At 70.4% G+C, this 16,088-nt stretch overlaps 3 protein-coding genes across 3 annotated transcripts; 1 reads left to right on the plus strand and 2 right to left on the minus strand.

The window, feature by feature from the left end:
- The first annotated feature begins 2,166 nt into the window (after window positions 1-2,166).
- CCDC61 (coiled-coil domain containing 61) lies at window positions 2,167-7,156 on the plus strand. The gene is made up of 12 exons (XM_054179522.1): window positions 2,167-2,316; window positions 2,440-2,522; window positions 2,840-3,000; window positions 3,952-4,104; window positions 4,215-4,251; window positions 4,378-4,416; window positions 5,235-5,317; window positions 5,401-5,510; window positions 6,058-6,133; window positions 6,627-6,699; window positions 6,849-6,891; window positions 7,019-7,156. The coding sequence occupies exons 1-12, from the start codon at window positions 2,169-2,171 to the stop codon at window positions 7,099-7,101; spliced, it is 1,089 nt and encodes a 362-aa protein (XP_054035497.1). The 5' UTR covers window positions 2,167-2,168; the 3' UTR covers window positions 7,102-7,156.
- Window positions 7,157-8,002: 846 nt separating this feature from the next.
- LOC128899818 (biogenesis of lysosome-related organelles complex 1 subunit 3-like) lies at window positions 8,003-8,535 on the minus strand. The gene has a single exon (XM_054179527.1). The coding sequence runs from the start codon at window positions 8,533-8,535 to the stop codon at window positions 8,011-8,013; it is 525 nt and encodes a 174-aa protein (XP_054035502.1). The 3' UTR covers window positions 8,003-8,010.
- A 294-nt stretch (window positions 8,536-8,829) lies between these two features.
- On the minus strand, window positions 8,830-13,131 carry LOC128899816 (fibril-forming collagen alpha chain-like; the record flags this gene model as incomplete). Its single annotated transcript, XM_054179523.1, has 3 exons — window positions 8,830-8,929; window positions 12,116-12,471; window positions 12,970-13,131. Coding segments are annotated over 3 exons (618 nt in total), but the record flags the coding sequence as incomplete, so codon positions are not given.
- Between the last annotated feature and the right edge of the window lie 2,957 nt (window positions 13,132-16,088).

The following is a 16,088-nucleotide window of genomic DNA, read 5'->3' on the forward strand; positions in this document are numbered from 1 at the left end:
CCGGAACCGGAGGGGTACTCGGCGAAGAGCTTCAGCTCGAACTCGAACCCGGGCCGGGGGGAAGCGTCGAAAGCGAAAACCCTCCCCACCAAGCCGTGATCCTTCCGGAAGCGGACGTTAAACGGAGCGCAACCGGCGAGGGCGGCCAAGCGCTCCCGCACCGCCGGCGGCTTGCCCGGCCAGTCCTCGGCGTGGCCCCGCATGGCCTCGCTGAGCTCCGCCAAGCATTCGCTGCCCCGCGGGCGGCAAGGCACCGGCGGCAATAAAGGCGGAGGAGGGCAGCGGCGTTCCGGGAGGGCTTCGTCCGGGGCTTCCCGGTGGGGCCGGGGCTCGGCGTGGCTGTGCCGGAGGCGTCGGGCGGCGGCCAGCAGGGGCTCGATCCGGTCGGCGCCTTCGAAGTTGACGCAGCCGCGGCAAACGGCTTCGCTGAAGTCCCACACCACGGCCCAGGGCATCTTAGGCAGGTCGCAGAGGTAGCACCACTGCCGCCGCCGCCACGGCATGGCGGGGCCGCGGGGATCCGCCGGGAGAGGGGCACCGGGACCGGCTGCCAGGACCCTTTGCAGGGGGCCACCGGGACCCGCTGGCCAAGGACGCTCCGGTGGGACAGAGGGAGCGGCTGCCAGGGCTCTCACCGCGGGGGCTCTCGCTCCGGTCGCGGCTGCGGTGCACGGAGGTCCTCCCGCGGCGGGGGTCCGTCCGGGGCTGCTCCCGCAGCACGGGGGGAGGAGGTCCGCTCAGGGCCCCTTCTCGGCGGAGGGATTTCCCCCTCGGAGGGTCCCCTCTAGTCTCGTCTCCCCCTCCCCCCCCCCCTCGGCGGTACTCCCTTTGCCTCCCTCCCTTCTTTCCCGTTACATACCGGGAGCGGGAGCGCGGCGGGCCGGGAGGACGGCGGCAATGCGCATGCGCGGGGGCGGGATGGCGCGGCGCACGCGCGGGGCGGCAATGCGCGTGCGCTCAGCGGCTCCGGGAGGGGCGACTTGGGAGGTGGTGGGAGAGGGGGGCCTGCGCATGCGCACAGCCCCGGCGCCAGGCGGCTACTTTCTCCCCTCCCCGTCGGGTCTGGGATTCTGACCCCAGCGAACGGAGCTCTCAAGATCGGTCTTTGCCCCCCCCCGCCCGGTGCAGCCCTGTCACACCTCCCCCTCCCCCCGCCAGTCACAAGGGGGTCGTCCGTCCCCCCCTGTTCAGTGTCGACGCCGGCCTCGAACCCGCGGTCTCTTTCCATCAGGAAGCGGCATCAACCGGGGGCGCTCCTCCCCTCCTCACAGCGGGGGTGGCTGACAGCTACAGCATCCAATGACTGTGCGAAGCCGGGAGGCGGGCGCCGCTCCACAGCCAATAGAGGAAGGGAGGCTGGAGGGCGGGAGGAGAAGCGCGACGCTGCTAAGAGCCCGGGAGGGAGGCGGGGCGTGGGGCGACAGGCGGCGGCAGCAGCCAATGAGACGGTAGGCGGGCGGCGGCTGGCCAATGGCAGGGGGCAGGGCTGCCGGGGAGGCGGAGCTCCGGCTGAGGCGAGGAAGGAGCGCGGCCGCCGGTGAGTGCCCGGGACCGGGGTTCCTCCGTTTGCCCCCCTCCCCGCCCCCCCCGAGTTGGGGCCCTCTCCCCGGCCCGGTGACCGTCCGCGGGGGACTCTCCGACCCCCAGCAGCCCCCCCTCGGGTGGGGCTGCCCCGGGATCTGCCGCCTAAACAGCCCCCTGGGCCCGGTCCCCTCCACCTCTGTACCCCAAGTCCAGCCCCAGGCTCCTCCTTGTGCCTCCCATGAAGGCCGCCCGTGCCCTGGGGTCCCCCCATAAGCCCCCCACCGTGTCATGGGGTCCCCCATACAGCCCCCCCAGTGCCCTGGGGTCTCCCAAGGAGCCCCCCAATGCCATGGGGTCTCCCATACAGCCCCTCCAATGCTCTGGGCACCCCCAAGGAGCCCCCCAGTGCTCTGGGGTCCCCCAAGGAGCCCTCCAATGCCCCGGGGTCCCCCCTGCTCCCCCTTAAGCAGTCCCCCCAATGCCCTGGGCTCCCTCATACAGCCCCCCCCGTGCCCTGCTCTCCCCCCTGCCCCCCCCCTTAGTGCACCCATCCTGCACCTTAAACCCCCACACCCCCCCCCCTCCAGGGGTCGCCCCGCTCGGGTCCTCACCCCCCCTCCCCCCGGGTCGCCTCTCGCAGCGCCATGGAGCAGCCTCGGCGCCTGCAGGCCGACTACAGCTTCCGCCAGGGGGCGCACAGCCTGCGCCTGAGCCTCGGCCGCTCGCTGCTGGAGCTGGAGGTGGAAGCGCATCGGAGCGCCGAGCGCTGGAGGGGTCGCTTCGATGCCGCCGGTGAGACCCCCGCCCCCACCCCCCAACCCCCACCCCGCGAGGGGACCCTTCCTTCCAGCCCTCCCCCCCCCCCCCCCCCCAGCAGCGTCGGGCTGAAGCCTTTTGATCCCCTCTGCCCCGCAGCCATCGAGGAGCTGAGCCACAAAACGGGCAACTTCAAGCAGTTTGGCATCTTCTGCAGCATGCTGGAGGCTGCCCTGCTGCAGGTGAGGCAGAGGGGAGAGGGAGAGCTGCCTTCCTCCTCCTCTTCCTCCCCTTCCTGCCGCGGTTTGGGTGGCTTTCACCCTCGGGGATGTGGTACAGCAAAGGAAGGGGGGGGCTGGGGGGGGGGGGGGTGCAAACCCCCACCCCAGGCTGCTGGGGTTGCACTAAAGAAGTTTTGGGGTGCCAAGAGCAGGCTGTGAGAGGCTAAATAAGGGGGGGGAGGGAGTTTGGGGGTGCCCACAGCAGATTGTGAGAGGCTAAATAGGGGGGAAGGATTTTGGGGGTCCCCCCAAAGCCTCCCCCCCCCCATTTTCTGCAGAGCAGTGACTCTGTCAGCCTGGAGCTCCTCACCTACAGCGACCTGAAGACCCTCCACAGCCTCAAAACCGGGGTGTCCCCCCCCCGCCCCCCCCGTGCTGCCCCCTCCCCCCTGGGCACCAAACGTTACCTGATCCTGGTCTACTCCGTGGAGTTCGACAGGTGACACGGGGGGGGACCCCCAAAAGCCACCCTGGGGATCCCCCAAAGCCACCCAGGGACCCCCAAAACTCACCCGGGGGCCACCAAAAGCCACCCTGGGACCCCCAAAACTCACCCAGGGGCCCTCAAACTCACCCAGGGGCCACCAAAAGCCACCCTGGGACCCCCAAAACTCACCCAGGGGCCCTCAAACTCACCCAGGGGCCCCCAAAAGCCACCCAGAGACACCCCCCCCCCAAAGCCACCTGGGGATCCCCAACAGCCACTCAGGAACCCAAACACCCACCCAAGGACCCCCGAAAAGCCACCCAGGGACCCCCAAAAGCCACTCAAGAACCCCAACACCCACCTGGGGACCCCCAAGAGCCAGCCTGGGCTCACCAAAAGCCACCTAGGGACCCCCAAATCCTACACAAGGACCCCTCCAAAACCCACCTGGGGACCCCCAAAGCCCACTCAAGGACCCCAAAAGCCACCCAGGGACCCTCAAACTCACCCAGGGGCCCTCAAAAGCTACTCAAGGGCCAGCAAAAGCCACTCAAGAACCTCAACACCCACCTGGGGACCCCCAAACGCCACTCAAGGACCCCCCAAACGCCACTCAAGGACCCCCAAACTCACCCAGGGGCCCTCAAAAGCTACTCAAGGGCCAGCAAAAGCCACTCAAGAACCTCAACACCCACCTGGGGACCCCCAAATGCCACTCAAGGACCCCCCAAACGCCACTCAAGGACCCCCAAACTCACCCAGGGGCCCTCAAAAGCCACCCAGAGACACCCCCCCAAAAGCCCCCTTGGGACCCCCAAATCCTACCCAAGGACCCCCAAAAGCCACCCGGGGACCTCCCAAAGCCCAGCCGGGGTCGCTGAAAGAGGAGCCCCAGAGCAGGGGCCGTGCAGCTCGGGGTGGGTGGGGGTCTCCATCCTCCCCTTGCCCCCCACCCGGTTGCAGGATCCACTACCCCCTGCCGCTGAGCTACGCGGGGCGGCCGGAGCCGGCCGAGCTGTGCCGCTCGCTGCGGGAGCTCCGGGAGCAGCTGCGGGAGCTGCGGGCACGGCGCGGGGACGAGCGGCGGGAGGCGGAGATCCGGCGGCTCCGGGACGAGTGAGGAGGAGGAGGGGACGGGAAGGGAGGGTCCTCCCCCCACCCCCCGACTCCGGGACCCCCCCCCCCCACCTCTCCCCGTCCCCCCCTCGTAACGTTCCCCGGCTCAGCCTGCAGCGAGCGCTGGAGGAGAAGGCGGCGGCGGAGGCGGAGCTGCGGCGGCGGCGGCGGCGGCAGGGGGGAGGGAAGGAGGAGGAGGAGGAGGAGGAGGAGGAGGAGGAGGAGCTGCGCCGAGGGATGAAGAGGCTGGAGGAGGAGCTGCGGAGGGAGAAGGCTCGGTCCCAGCGGGAGAACCGGCGGCTGGCCGGCGAGGTGGGGGGCTGGTGGTGGGCAGGGGGCTGGCAAGTGGTTGGGGGGGCTGCTGGTGGTGGGGGGCTGCTGGTTAGGGGGGGAGGGATGATGGTAGGCAGGGGGCTGGCAAGTGGCTGAGGGGGGCTGATGGTTGGGGGGGGGGGCTGGTGATGGGCAGGGGGCTGCTGATTGTGGGGGGCTGGTGGTGGGCAGGGGGCTGCCAAGTGGCTGGGGGGGGGGGGCTGCTGGTGGGCAGGGGGCTGCTGATTGTGGGGGGCTGCTGGTGGGCAGGGGGCTGCCAAGTGGCTTGGGGGGGGGGGGGGGGGCTGGTGGTGGGCAGGGGGCTGCTGATTGTGGGGGGCTGGTGGTGGGCAGGGGGCTGCCAAGTGGCTGGGGGGGGGGGGGGGCTGCTGGTGGGCAGGGGGCTGGCAAGTGGTTGGGGGGGCTGCTGGTGGTGGGGGGCTGCTGGTTAGGGGGGAGGGATGATGGTAGGCAGGGGGCTGGCAAGTGGCTGAGGGGGGCTGATGATTGGGGGGGGGCTGGTGGTGGGCAGGGGGCTGCCAAGTGGCTGGGGGGGGGGGGGCTGCTGGTGGGCAGGGGGCTGCTGCTTGTGGGGGGCTGCTGGTGGGCAGGGGGCTGCTGATTGTGGGGGGCGGGGGGCTGCTGGTGGGCAGGGGGCTGCCAAGTGGCTGGGGGGGGGGGGCTGATGCTTGTGGGGGGCTGCTGGTTATGGGGGGCTGGTGGTGGGCAGGGGGCTGCTGGTTGTGGGGGGCTGCTAGTGGGCAGGGGGCTGTGGGCCGGCGGGGGGCTGCCAGCTGCTCCCTTGCGCCCCCTAGCAGCTGGCGGAGGCAAAGGCGGCGGAGCGCAGGCTGCAGCTGCGGGTGCGGAGCCTGACGGCCGAGCTGGCCTCCTACAGGAGGGGGTGAGGCTGGCTCGGGGGGGGCGGGGGGCGAGGGGACCCCCCCCGCGACCCCCCTCTAACGTCCTTGGGGGTCCCCTCGGCAGCCAGCGGACCCCCAGCGGCGGCAGCGCCCCCAGGCCCCCCCCGGAGCGCCGCTCAGCAGCCCCCCGGGACGGCCGGGGCCGGGCCCCCTCCCGGTCCCCATCGCCGGCAGGTCAGGACCCCCCGGGGACCCCCAAGTGTCACCCAGGGACCCCCAAACCCCACCCAGGGACCCTCAAAACTCACCCAGGGAGCCCCAAACATCACCCAGGGACCCCTAAAACTCACCCAGGGAGCCCCAAACATCACCCAGGGACCCCTAAAACTCACCTAGGGGCCCCCAAATGGCACCCAGGGACCCCCAAACCCTACCTGGGGACTCCCAAAAGCCACCCAGGGACCCTCAAAAGCCACTCAGGGACCCCCAAACGCCAACCAAGGTCTCTCAAAAGCCACCCAGGGACCCCCAAACCCTGTCCAGGGACCTCCTAACCACCTAAGGACCCCCCCAAAACTCACCCAGGGACCCCCATACTCCACCCTAGGTCCCCCCAGATCCCACTCAGGGGCCACCAAACTCCACCTGGGGACCCCCAAACCCCACCTTGGGAATTGGGGGGGGGCCACATGCAAGGACTGGGGGGGTGGGGTGGGGGGTGTATATCCCATTTAGCCCCCTCCCCACCCCCTTCTCCCCTCTCCCCCCCCCCCCCCAGCAGCCCACCCCCCACGCTTCGACCCCACGGCTTACGTCAGGGCCCAGCAGCGCCGCAGGAAAGAGGCAGAGCTCAGGAAGTAAGAGGAGAGGGAGGGGTTGGAAACAACCCTGGGAGGGGGGGGAGGGGGTCCCCAACTCCCTCCCCTGTCCCCCCACAAAGTGCTGGGGGTGGGGGGCCCGCCCCCCGGGGCCCCCCCTCCCCTGACTGCCTCCTCCCCTCTGGGTGCAGCCAGCGGCGCAGCCCAGCCCCAAGCCGTGGCCGCAGCTCCTCAGGTGAGTTGGGGGTTGGGTCCCCCCACCAGGGACCCCCCCCCAAACCCTAGGGGGGAGTCCCCCCACCCCCCTGAGCTGTCCCCCCACCCCCCTGAGCTGTCCCCCCACCCCCTCCCCTCTTTGTCCCCACAGCTGAGAGCTTTCGGCTGAGCTCTGGCAGTGAAGCTAACGAAGGCTCCAAGGCCCCCAGGTACCCCCCCCCCAGAGACCCCCTAACCCACCCAGGCAGCCTTGAACCCCACCCAAGGACCCCCCCCCAAAAGCCACCCAGGGACCCTTAAACCTCTCCTTGCCCAGGGGCAGGAAGCTGACCCCAACCCGGAGACCCCTGAGGACCTCCTCCTCCTCCTCCTTCAACGCCCCCAAGCAGGTGAGTGACCACTTGGGACCCCCCCCCCACCCCCCCTAACACCCCCAAAGCCCCTCCTCAAAGCAAGGTGGGGGCCATGGGGGGGGGGGGGGGTGTCCCCAAACCACTGACCCCCCCCCCCATCCCCCTCACCTCTTCCCTCCCTCCAGGCCAGCAGCCAGAAGCTGCCCCCCAGCAAGCTCCATGGGAAGGGTAAGACCTCCCCCACCCCACCCTTGAGTTTTTAGGGTGCCCCCCACCCCAATTTCCATCCTGGGGTCCTCCCTCCCCCCCCAGTTTAGAGCTTTTTGACCCCCTTGCCCCCCCCCCCCCCCCCCAGAGAACTGCTCTGAGCTGGCAGAGATCGATGCCAGGCTGAAGGCCCTGCAGGAGTACATGGAGAGCCTGGACCCCCACTCCTGACCCCCTGCCCCCCACTTTGGGGACCCCCCTGGCCCCTCCTGGGGACAATGGTGGCCTTGGGGTCGCTGTGCCCCCTCTCAATAAACCTTTTCTGTGCCCCCCACCAAGCCCCCCTCCAGGGTGTCCCTGCTGCTGTGTTCTGTCCCCTGCTGCTCTCCATAGTTGCTGTCCCCCTCCCCCCTAGTGCCAAGGCTTGGGGACGAGGTGGAGACCACCAAGGGCCTGCCAGGACCCCTCCAAGGCCACCAGGTTGGCACCCAGTGCCACCCTGAGGCGTCTCTGACCCTGCCCCCTCCCCTTCAAATCCCCCCTTGGGTGGCACCACTGTGCCCCTGGCACCCAGCAGGGTCCCCCTGTGGCCACCAGCAAGGCTTTATTCAGCTCCAGGTGGCACCAAGAGCTGGCAGCTGGGGACAGGGGGGGCTGGAGGTGGCCCGGGGGGGGGCAGGCAGGAGGTGGTGGCAGCGATGGTGGCACCAGGAGGGGCTTGGTGACATCAGGCAGGAGGTGGCAGCGGCGATGGTGGCACCAGGAGGGGCTTGGTGGCATCAGGCAGGAGGTGGCAGCGGCAATGGTGGCACCAGGAGGGGCTTGGTGGCATCAGGCAGGAGGTGGCAGCGGCGATGGTGGCACCAGGAGGGGCTTGGTGGCATCAGGCAGGAGGTGGCAGCGGCGATAGTGGCACCAGGAAGCCCCCAGTGGTAGTCCTGGTGGTGGTCCCAGGGGTGGCCCCGGTAGTAGTCCCGGTAGCGCCCCCAGTGGCGATCCCGGCGCTGCTCCCAATGCCAGTCCCGGTGCTAGCCCCGGCGGCGATCCCGGCGCTGCTCCCAGTGCCAGTCCCGGTGCTAGCCCCGGCGGCGATCCCGGCGCTGCTCCCAGTGCCAGTCCCGGTGCTAGCCCCGGCGGCGCTCAGAGGTCCGGCAGCCCGCCGCCGATGTCCGGGAGGAGGGTGCAGGCGGCGACGATGTCGACGGTGGCGGCGACGGCGCCGAGGTCCCGGCGAGCCAGGCGCAGGCAGTGAGCGGCGGCGGCGGCGGAGACCTGAGCCCGGCCCAGCGCCGCCCCCAGCCCCCGCAGCCGCCGAGCGGCGGAGCCGTAACCGAGCCGCAGGGCGCTGCCCACCGCCCCCCGCAGCCGCCCCGAGCCCTCCCGCAGCCGCTGCTGCAGCAGCGAAGGGTCCCCCCCGGCGCGACCCCTCCCCACCACCCCCCCCCAGACCGCCGCCGGTTCCTCCGCCAGCACCGGAGGGGACTCGGGGGGCTGCCGGTGCCGCTCTTCCTCCTCCTCCTCCTCCTCGTCGGTCTCGGAGGCTTCTCCCGGTACCTTCAGCCCCGTCCCGGGGACGCCCCCGGTGCCCCCCGCCGGCAGCTCCGGCTCCGAGTCGCTCTCGGAGGCTTCGCCCGGGACCACCCGGGGGGGGCGGGGGGCGGCCATGGCCTGGGGGAGGGGAGGGGGAGGCCGGGGGGGAGGGGGGTCAGAGAGCCCTCGGTGGCTCCATGGGACCCCACGGAGGACCCCACGGAGGTCCGCACGGGGACCACCGGAACCACCACCAGCCCTTCCCCCCTCCCAGACCTCCCCCCCATCCCCTCCCTCGGCCCCACAGCGACCTCAGGGACCCCTCAGCCACGCCGCGGCCGCACGGGGACCCCCCCACGCCCCCCGAGGAGCTTCCTCGGGGACCCTCTCCCAGCCCCAGCTCACCTCCTGCCCAGGAGCCGCCGCCGGTCACATGCGGAGCGGCGTCCGGAAGCGGAGCTGCCCACACTCAATATGGCGCAGCCCGCCCGCAGCTGCCCTCACCCAATATGGCGGAGCCCGCCCGCAGCTGCTCACAGTCAATACGGCGCAGCCCGCCCGCAGCTGCCCTCACCCAATATGGCGCAGCCCGCCCGCAGCTGCCCTCACCCAATATGGCGGAGCCCGCCCGCAGCTGCTCACAGTCAATACGGCGCAGCCCGCCCGCAGCTGCCCACACTCAATATGGCGCAGCCCGCCCGCAGCTGCCGGCGGGAGACTCTGCCCCCTGGCGGCCGAAGTTGTGATCGCTGCTGGGAGCACCCGGGGGGGCGCTGGGAGGGGCTGGGGCGCTGGAGGGTGATTGGGGGGCGCTGGGGGGGAGGGGCGGGGGGTACCCACCTCTGCCGGCTGGGCCGGAGCCGCCCCTGGGTGCTCAGCATCCGACCTCCACTGAGCCCCCCCCCAGGAGTAGCCCTGCAAGGGGACACTGGGTTGGGACCAGGGACAAAGCGGCGGGGGGGGGGGGGGGGAGGGGCACACGCGATGACCCCAGAGGACCTCCCCCCCCTCTTGTCCCCATAGGACCCCCCCTGTCCCCCCAGTGTCCCCTTAAAGTCCCCACAGGACCCCTTCCCCTATCCCCCCCAGTGTCCCCCTATCCCCATAAGGTCCCCACCCTGTCCCCCCGCCCCCGGTGCCACCCCTGGCCGCTGCCTGTCCCTCTCCAGGCCACCCTGAGGAAATGCCACCAGTGCCACCCGCCCCCGGTGCCCCTGAGCCCCTCCCTGGCCCCCGCCCCCAACCTCCCTGCTGTCCCCACGTCCCCTGCTGTCCCCTGCGTCCCCCTGGCACTCTCTTTGCCCCCCTGTCCCTGCCCTGTGTCCCCTCTGTCCCTCTCCCTGGCCCCCTGGCCCTCTCCCCATGTCCCTGCTGCCACCTGTGTCCCCCTGCTGCTCTTCTTGTCCCACTGTCCCTCTGTCCCTCTCCCTGTCCCCCTGTCCCCCTCCCCACGTCCCTGCTGTCCCCATGCCCCCCTGGCACTCTCTTTGTCCCCATGTCCCTGTCCTCTGTCCCCCCTGTCCCTCTCCCCATGTCCCTGCTGCCACCTGTGTCCCCCTGGTTGCTCTCCTTGTCCCCGTGTCCCCCTGTCCCTCTCCCTGTCCCCCTCCCCACATCCCTCCTGTCCCCGTGTCCCCCTGTGCCCTCCCTGTCCCCCTCCCCACGTCCCTGCCCTGCGTCCTGTGTCCCCCTCCCCACGTCCTTCCTGTCCCCACGTCCCCCTGTGCCCTCCCTGTCCCTCTCCCTGTCCCCCTCCCCACGTCCCCCTGTCCCCCTCCCTGTCCCTCTCCCTGTCCCCCTCCCCACGTCCCCCTGTCCCTCTCCCTGTCCCTCTCCCTGTCCCCCTCCCTGTCCCCCTCCCCACGTCCCTGCCCTGTGTCCTCTGTCCCCCTCCCCACATCCCTGCTGTCCCCACATCCCCCTGTGCCCTCCCTGTCCCCCTCCCCACGTCCCTGCCCTGCGTCCTGTGTCCCCCTCCCCACGTCCCTCCTGTCCCCACGTCCCCCTGTCCCTCTCCCTGTCCCCCTCCCCACGTCCCTGCCCTGCGTCCTGTGTCCCCCTCCCCACGTCCCTGCTGTCCCCCCGTCCCTGCCCTGTGCCCCCTCTGTCCCTCTCCTTGTCCCCCTCTCCCTGCCCTGTGTCCTCTCCCCGTGTCCCCTCTGTCCCCTCCCCTGGCTGAGGTTGTGGGGGGTGGGCTTGGCGGGGGGGGGGGGGGGGGGGGGGGGGGGGGGTGGAGCGGCCGGCAGGTGCCCGCGGTGCCCTCCGCCCCCACCGGCGGCGGCAGGAAGCGGCGATGTCACCGATGTCACCGCGGTGTCACCGCACGGCAGGGCGCTGGCACGCGGGCTGGCACGACAAGGATGCCACCGGCCCTGGCACGGGCGGCAGGAGGGACAAGTGGCGGCTGCCATCCCCTCCCCCCACCCCCACCCCCACCCCCGGGGGAGGTTCCCCTGCGGCTCTCCTGCCCAACCCCCGCCCCCCCCCCCCCCCCCCCGAGTGTTGTCCCCCCCCCGTGTGCCACAGCCTCCTCCTGCCCCTCTCCTGTCCCCTGGGTCCCCAGTGCCCCCTCAGTGTGTCCCCCCCAGCCCCCTCCCTGTCCCTGGGTCCCCAGTGCCCCCTCAGTGTGTCCCCCCCAGCCCCCTCCCTGTCCCCGGGTCCCCAATGTCCCCTCAGTGTGTCCCCCCCAGCCCCCTCCCTGTCCCTGGGTCCCCAATGTCCCCTCAGTGTCCCCCCCCCAGCCCCCTCCCTGTCCCTGGGTCCCCAATGTCCCCTCAGTGTCCCCCCCCCAAGCCCCCTCCCTGTCCCCTGGGTCCCCAATGTCCCCTCAGTGTCCCCCCCCCCAGCCCCCTGTGTGTCCCCTGGGTCCCCAGTGCCCCCTCAGTGTGTGTCCCCAGCCCCCTCCCTGTCCCCCGGGTCCCCAATGTCCCCTCAGTGTGTCCCCCCCCCCAGCCCCCTCCCTGTCCCTGGGTCCCCAATGTCCCCTCAGTGTCCCCCCCCCCAGCCCCCTCCCTGTCCCCTGGGTCCCCAGTGCCCCCTCAGTGTCCCTCCCCCAGCCCCCTCCCTGTTCCCCCAGGTCCCCAATGTCCCCTCAGTGTCCCCCCCCCAGCCCCCTCCCTGTCCCTGGGTCCCCAATGTCCCCTCAGTGTCCCCCCCCCCAGCCCCCTCCCTGTCCCCGGGTCCCCAATGTCCCCTCAGTGTCCCCCCCCCAAGCCCCCTCCCTGTCCCTGGGTCCCCAATGTCCCCTCAGTGTCCCCCCCCCCAGCCCCCTCCCTGTCCCTGGGTCCCCAATGTCCCCTCAGTGTCCCCCCCCCAGCCCCCTCCCTGTCCCTGGGTCCCCAATGTCCCCTCAGTGTCCCCCCCAGCCCCCTCCCTGTCCCCCGGGTCCCCAATGTCCCCTCAGTGTCCCCCCCCCAGCCCCCTCCCTGTCCCTGGGTCCCCAATGTCCCCTCAGTGTCCCCCCCCCCAGCCCCCTCCCTGTCCCTGGGTCCCCAATGTCCCCTCAGTGTGTCCCCCCCCCCAGCCCCCTCCCTGTCCCTGGGTCCCCAATGTCCCCTCAGTGTCCCTCCCCAGCCCCCTGTGTGTCCCTCCCCCAGCCCCCTGGGTGCCCAATGTCCCCTCCCTGTTCCCCCAGGTCCCCAATGTCCCCTCAGTGTCCCCCACACCCTCCCCACGTCCCTCTCTGTCCCTGTGTCCCCTTCCCCTCTTCCCCCACCCCTCCCCCTCCCCATCGCCTGCTGGCTCCGGTCCCGGTGCCGTCCCCTGCATCCCTCCTGCCCCTCTCATCCTCCCCTCGTCCCTCCCCCTCCTCCCTGCATCCCCCTCTCGTCCCTCTGTCCCCTGCATCCCACCCTGTCCCTCTCTGTCCCCTCCACCCCTCGTGTCCCCCCCCGGTCCCTCTGTCCCCTGCATCCCACCCTGTCCCCCTCCTCCCTCTGTCCCCTTGTCCCCCTCTGTCCCCTGCATCCCACCCTGTCCCCCTCCTCCCTCTGTCCCCTTGTCCCCCTCTGTCCCCTGCATCCCACCCTGTCCCCCTCCTCCCTCTGTCCCCTTGTCCCCCTCTGTCCCCTGCATCCCACCCTGTCCCCCTCCTCCCTCTGTCCCCTTGTCCCCCTCTGTCCCCTGCATCCCACCCTGTCCCCCCTGGTCCCTCTGTCCCCTCGTCCCCCTCTGTCCCCTACATCCCACCCTGTCCCCCTCCTCCCTCTGTCCCCTCGTCCCCCTCTGTCCCCTGCATCCCACCCTGTCCCCCCTCCTCCCTCTGTCCCCTTGTCCCCCTCTGTCCCCTGCATCCCACCCTGTCCCCCTCCTCCCTCTGTCCCCTTGTCCCCCTCTGTCCCCTACATCCCACCCTGTCCCCCCTCCTCCCTCTGTCCCCTTGTCCCCCTCTGTCCCCTGCATCCCACCCTGTCCCCCTCCTCCCTCTGTCCCCTTGTCCCCCTCTGTCCCCTACATCCCACCCTGTCCCCCCTCCTCCCTCTGTCCCCTTGTCCCCCTCTGTCCCCTGCATCCCACCCTGTCCCCCTCCTCCCTCTGTCCCCTTGTCCCCCTCTGTCCCCTGCATCCCACCCTGTCCCCCTCTGTCCCCTCCACCCTTCGTGTCCCCCCTGGTCCCTCTGTCCCCTTGTCCCCCTCTGTCCCCTGCATCCCACCCTGTCCCCCCTCCTCCCTCTGTCCCCTTGTCCCCCTCTGTCCCCTACATCCCACCCTGTCCCCCCTCCTCCCTCTGTCCCCTTGTCCCCCTCTGTCCCCTGCATCCCACCCTGTCCCCCTCCTCCCTCTGTCCCCTCGTCCCCCTCTGTCCCCTGCATCCCACCCTGTCCCCCTCTGTCCCCTCCACCCTTCGTGTCCCCCCTGGTCCCTCTGTCCCCACGTCCCCCTCTGTCCCTCTGTCCCCACGTCCCCTCATGTCCCCCTCTGTCCCCCTTTGCCTCCCTCCCTCCCTCCCCTCCCCCCGCCGCCGCTCCGTCTCCCGCTGGCCGCGGTCCCGGGGCCGCGGGGCGGGCGGGGCCGGGGCCGCGGTGCTCCGGTGGGGGCCGGCGGGGGCCGGGCGTTGCTGTGCCCTGACTCAGGGGGAGGCGCAGCCGGAATTTCAGCCCCGGCCACCCCCTAATTATTTCCTCCCCTCCCGCCGCGGCGGGGCCGGATCCCGGGCCCGGTATAAACGCGGTCACGGAGCCGCCCCGGGGACCGATGTGGCCGGAGGCAGGAAGGGGATGGAGCCGGCGGCGCTGCCCGGGGTAGGAGCGGGGACGGCGGAGGGAGAAAAGAGACCCCCCCGGGGGTGGCCGTAACGGGAGCGGGGGGAGGGGGAGGGGAGAGAGGGGGGCGGGGGGGGAGGGAGGCTTCTGGCACCAGTGGCACCAGGACAGGCTGGGCTGGGGGCACCAGGGTCCTGTCCCCCAGCCTCAGTGTCCCATGCCCCCCTGTCCCTCTGTCCCCTGTCCCTCTGTCCCCCAGCCTCAGTGTCCCATGTCCCCCTGTCCCTCTGTCCCCCAGGCTCAGAGTCCTCTGTCCTCCTGTCCCTCTGTCCCCAAGCCTCAGTGTCCTCTGTCCCCACATCTCAGTGTCCCCTGTCCCCGTGTCCCCTATCCCCCAGCCTCAGTGTCCCATGTCCCCCTGTCCCTCTGTCCTCCTGTCCCTCTGTCCCACAGCCTCAGTGTCCCATGCCCCCCTGTCCCTCCATCCCCTGTCCCTCTGTCCCACAGCCTCAGTGTCCCATGCCCCCCTGTCCCTCCATCCCCTGTCCCTCTGTCCCCCAGCCTCAGTGTCCCATGTCCCCCTGTCCCTCCATCCCCTGTCCCTCTGTCCCCCAGCCTCAGTGTCCCATGTCCCCCTGTTCCTCTGTCCCCCAGCCTCAGTGTCCCATGCCCCCCTGTTCCTCTGTCCCCTGTCCCTCTGTCCCCCAGCCTCAGTGTCCCATGCCCCCCTGTCCCTCTGTCCCCCAGCCTCAGTGTCCCATGTCCCCCTGTCCCTCCATCCCCTGTCCCTCTGTCCCCCCAGCCTCAGTGTCCCATGCCCCCCTGTCCCTCCATCCCCTGTCCCTCTGTCCCCCAGCCTCAGTGTCCCATGCCCCCCTGTTCCTCTGTCCCCTGTCCCTCTGTCCCCCAGCCTCAGTGTCCCATGCCCCCCTGTCCCTCTGTCCCCCAGCCTCAGTGTCCCATGTCCCCCTGTCCCTCCATCCCCTGTCCCTCTGTCCCCCAGCCTCAGTGTCCCATGCCCCCCTGTTCCTCCATCCCCTGTCCCTCTGTCCCCCAGCCTCAGTGTCCCATGTCCCCCTGTCCCTCCATCCCCTGTCCCTCTGTCCCCCAGCCTCAGTGTCCCATGTCCCCCTGTTCCTCTGTCCCCTGTCCCTCTGTCCCCCAGCCTCAGTGTCCCATGTCCCCCTGTTCCTCTGTCCCCTGTCCCTCTGTCCCCCAGCCTCAGTGTCCCATGTCCCCCTGTCCCTCTGTCCCCTGTCCCTCTGTCCCCCAGCCTCAGTGTCCCATGTCCCCCTGTTCCTCTGTCCCCAAGCTTCAGGGTCCCAAAGCCTCAGTGTCCCCAAACCTCAGTGTCCCCTGTCCCCCAGTCCCCACATCTCAGTGTCCCCTGTCCCCCCAAGCCTCAGTGTCCCCAAGTCCCTATGTCCCCAAGCCTCAGTGTCCCCTGTCCCCCTGTCCCTCTGTCCCTCTGTCCCCCAGATCTGTGTCCCCAAGCCTCAGTGTCCCCTGTCCCTCTGTCCCCATGTCCCTCTGTCCCCTGTCCCCAAGCCTCAGTGTCCCCAAGCCTGTGTCCCTCTGTCCCCACATCTGTGTCCCCCTGTCCCTGTGTCCCCTTTCCCCACGGGGTCCCCATGCCCCCCTGGCGCTGGGGGTGCCCTGGGGGTGCCCTGGGGGTGCCATCTGTCCCTCCCCCGTGGCAGGGCTGCTGTGAGGAGCGCTTGGCCTGCCTGGGGCCGGGGGGACACAGCTGTGGCTCTCACCACGGGACCCTCATGGAGGGGGACTCCAGGGACCACCAAGGTACTGGGAGAGGGTTGGGGGGGGGGGGGCAGGGGATGGGGGGGGAGGGTGAACTGGGAGGGCTGGGAGCATCCTCATCCCATCCTCATCCTCATCCCATCCCCAACCCTATCCCATCCCCATCCCATCCTCATCCTCATCCCATCCCCAACCCTATCCCATCCCCATCCCATCCTCATCCCCTTCCCATCCCTATCCCTATCCCATCCCTATCCCTATCCCTATCCCATCCTCATCCCTATCCCATCCCCATCCCATCCCCATCCCCATCCCATCCTCATCCCCTTCCCATCCCTATCCCTATCCCTATCCCTATCCCATCCTCATCCCATCCTCATCCTCATCCCATCCCCATCCCCATCCCATCCTCATCCCCTTCCCATCCCCAACCCTATCCCATCCCCATCCCATCCTCATCCCCTTCCCATCCCTATCCCTATCCCATCCCTATCCCTATCCCTATCCCATCCCCATCCCCATCCCATCCCCATCCCTATCCCATCCTCATCCCTATCCCATCCCCATCCCATCCCCATCCCTATCCCATCCTCATCCCTATCCCATCCCCATTCCATCCCCATCCTCATCCTCATCCCTATCCCTATCCCTATCACATCCTCATCCCATCTCCCAACCCTATCCCATTCCCATCCCTATCCCATCCCCATCCCATCCTCATCCCTATCC

This window comes from Dryobates pubescens, unplaced genomic scaffold, assembly GCF_014839835.1.
Source record: "Dryobates pubescens isolate bDryPub1 unplaced genomic scaffold, bDryPub1.pri scaffold_75_arrow_ctg1, whole genome shotgun sequence".
In the NCBI taxonomy this organism is placed as follows: domain Eukaryota; kingdom Metazoa; phylum Chordata; class Aves; order Piciformes; family Picidae; genus Dryobates; species Dryobates pubescens.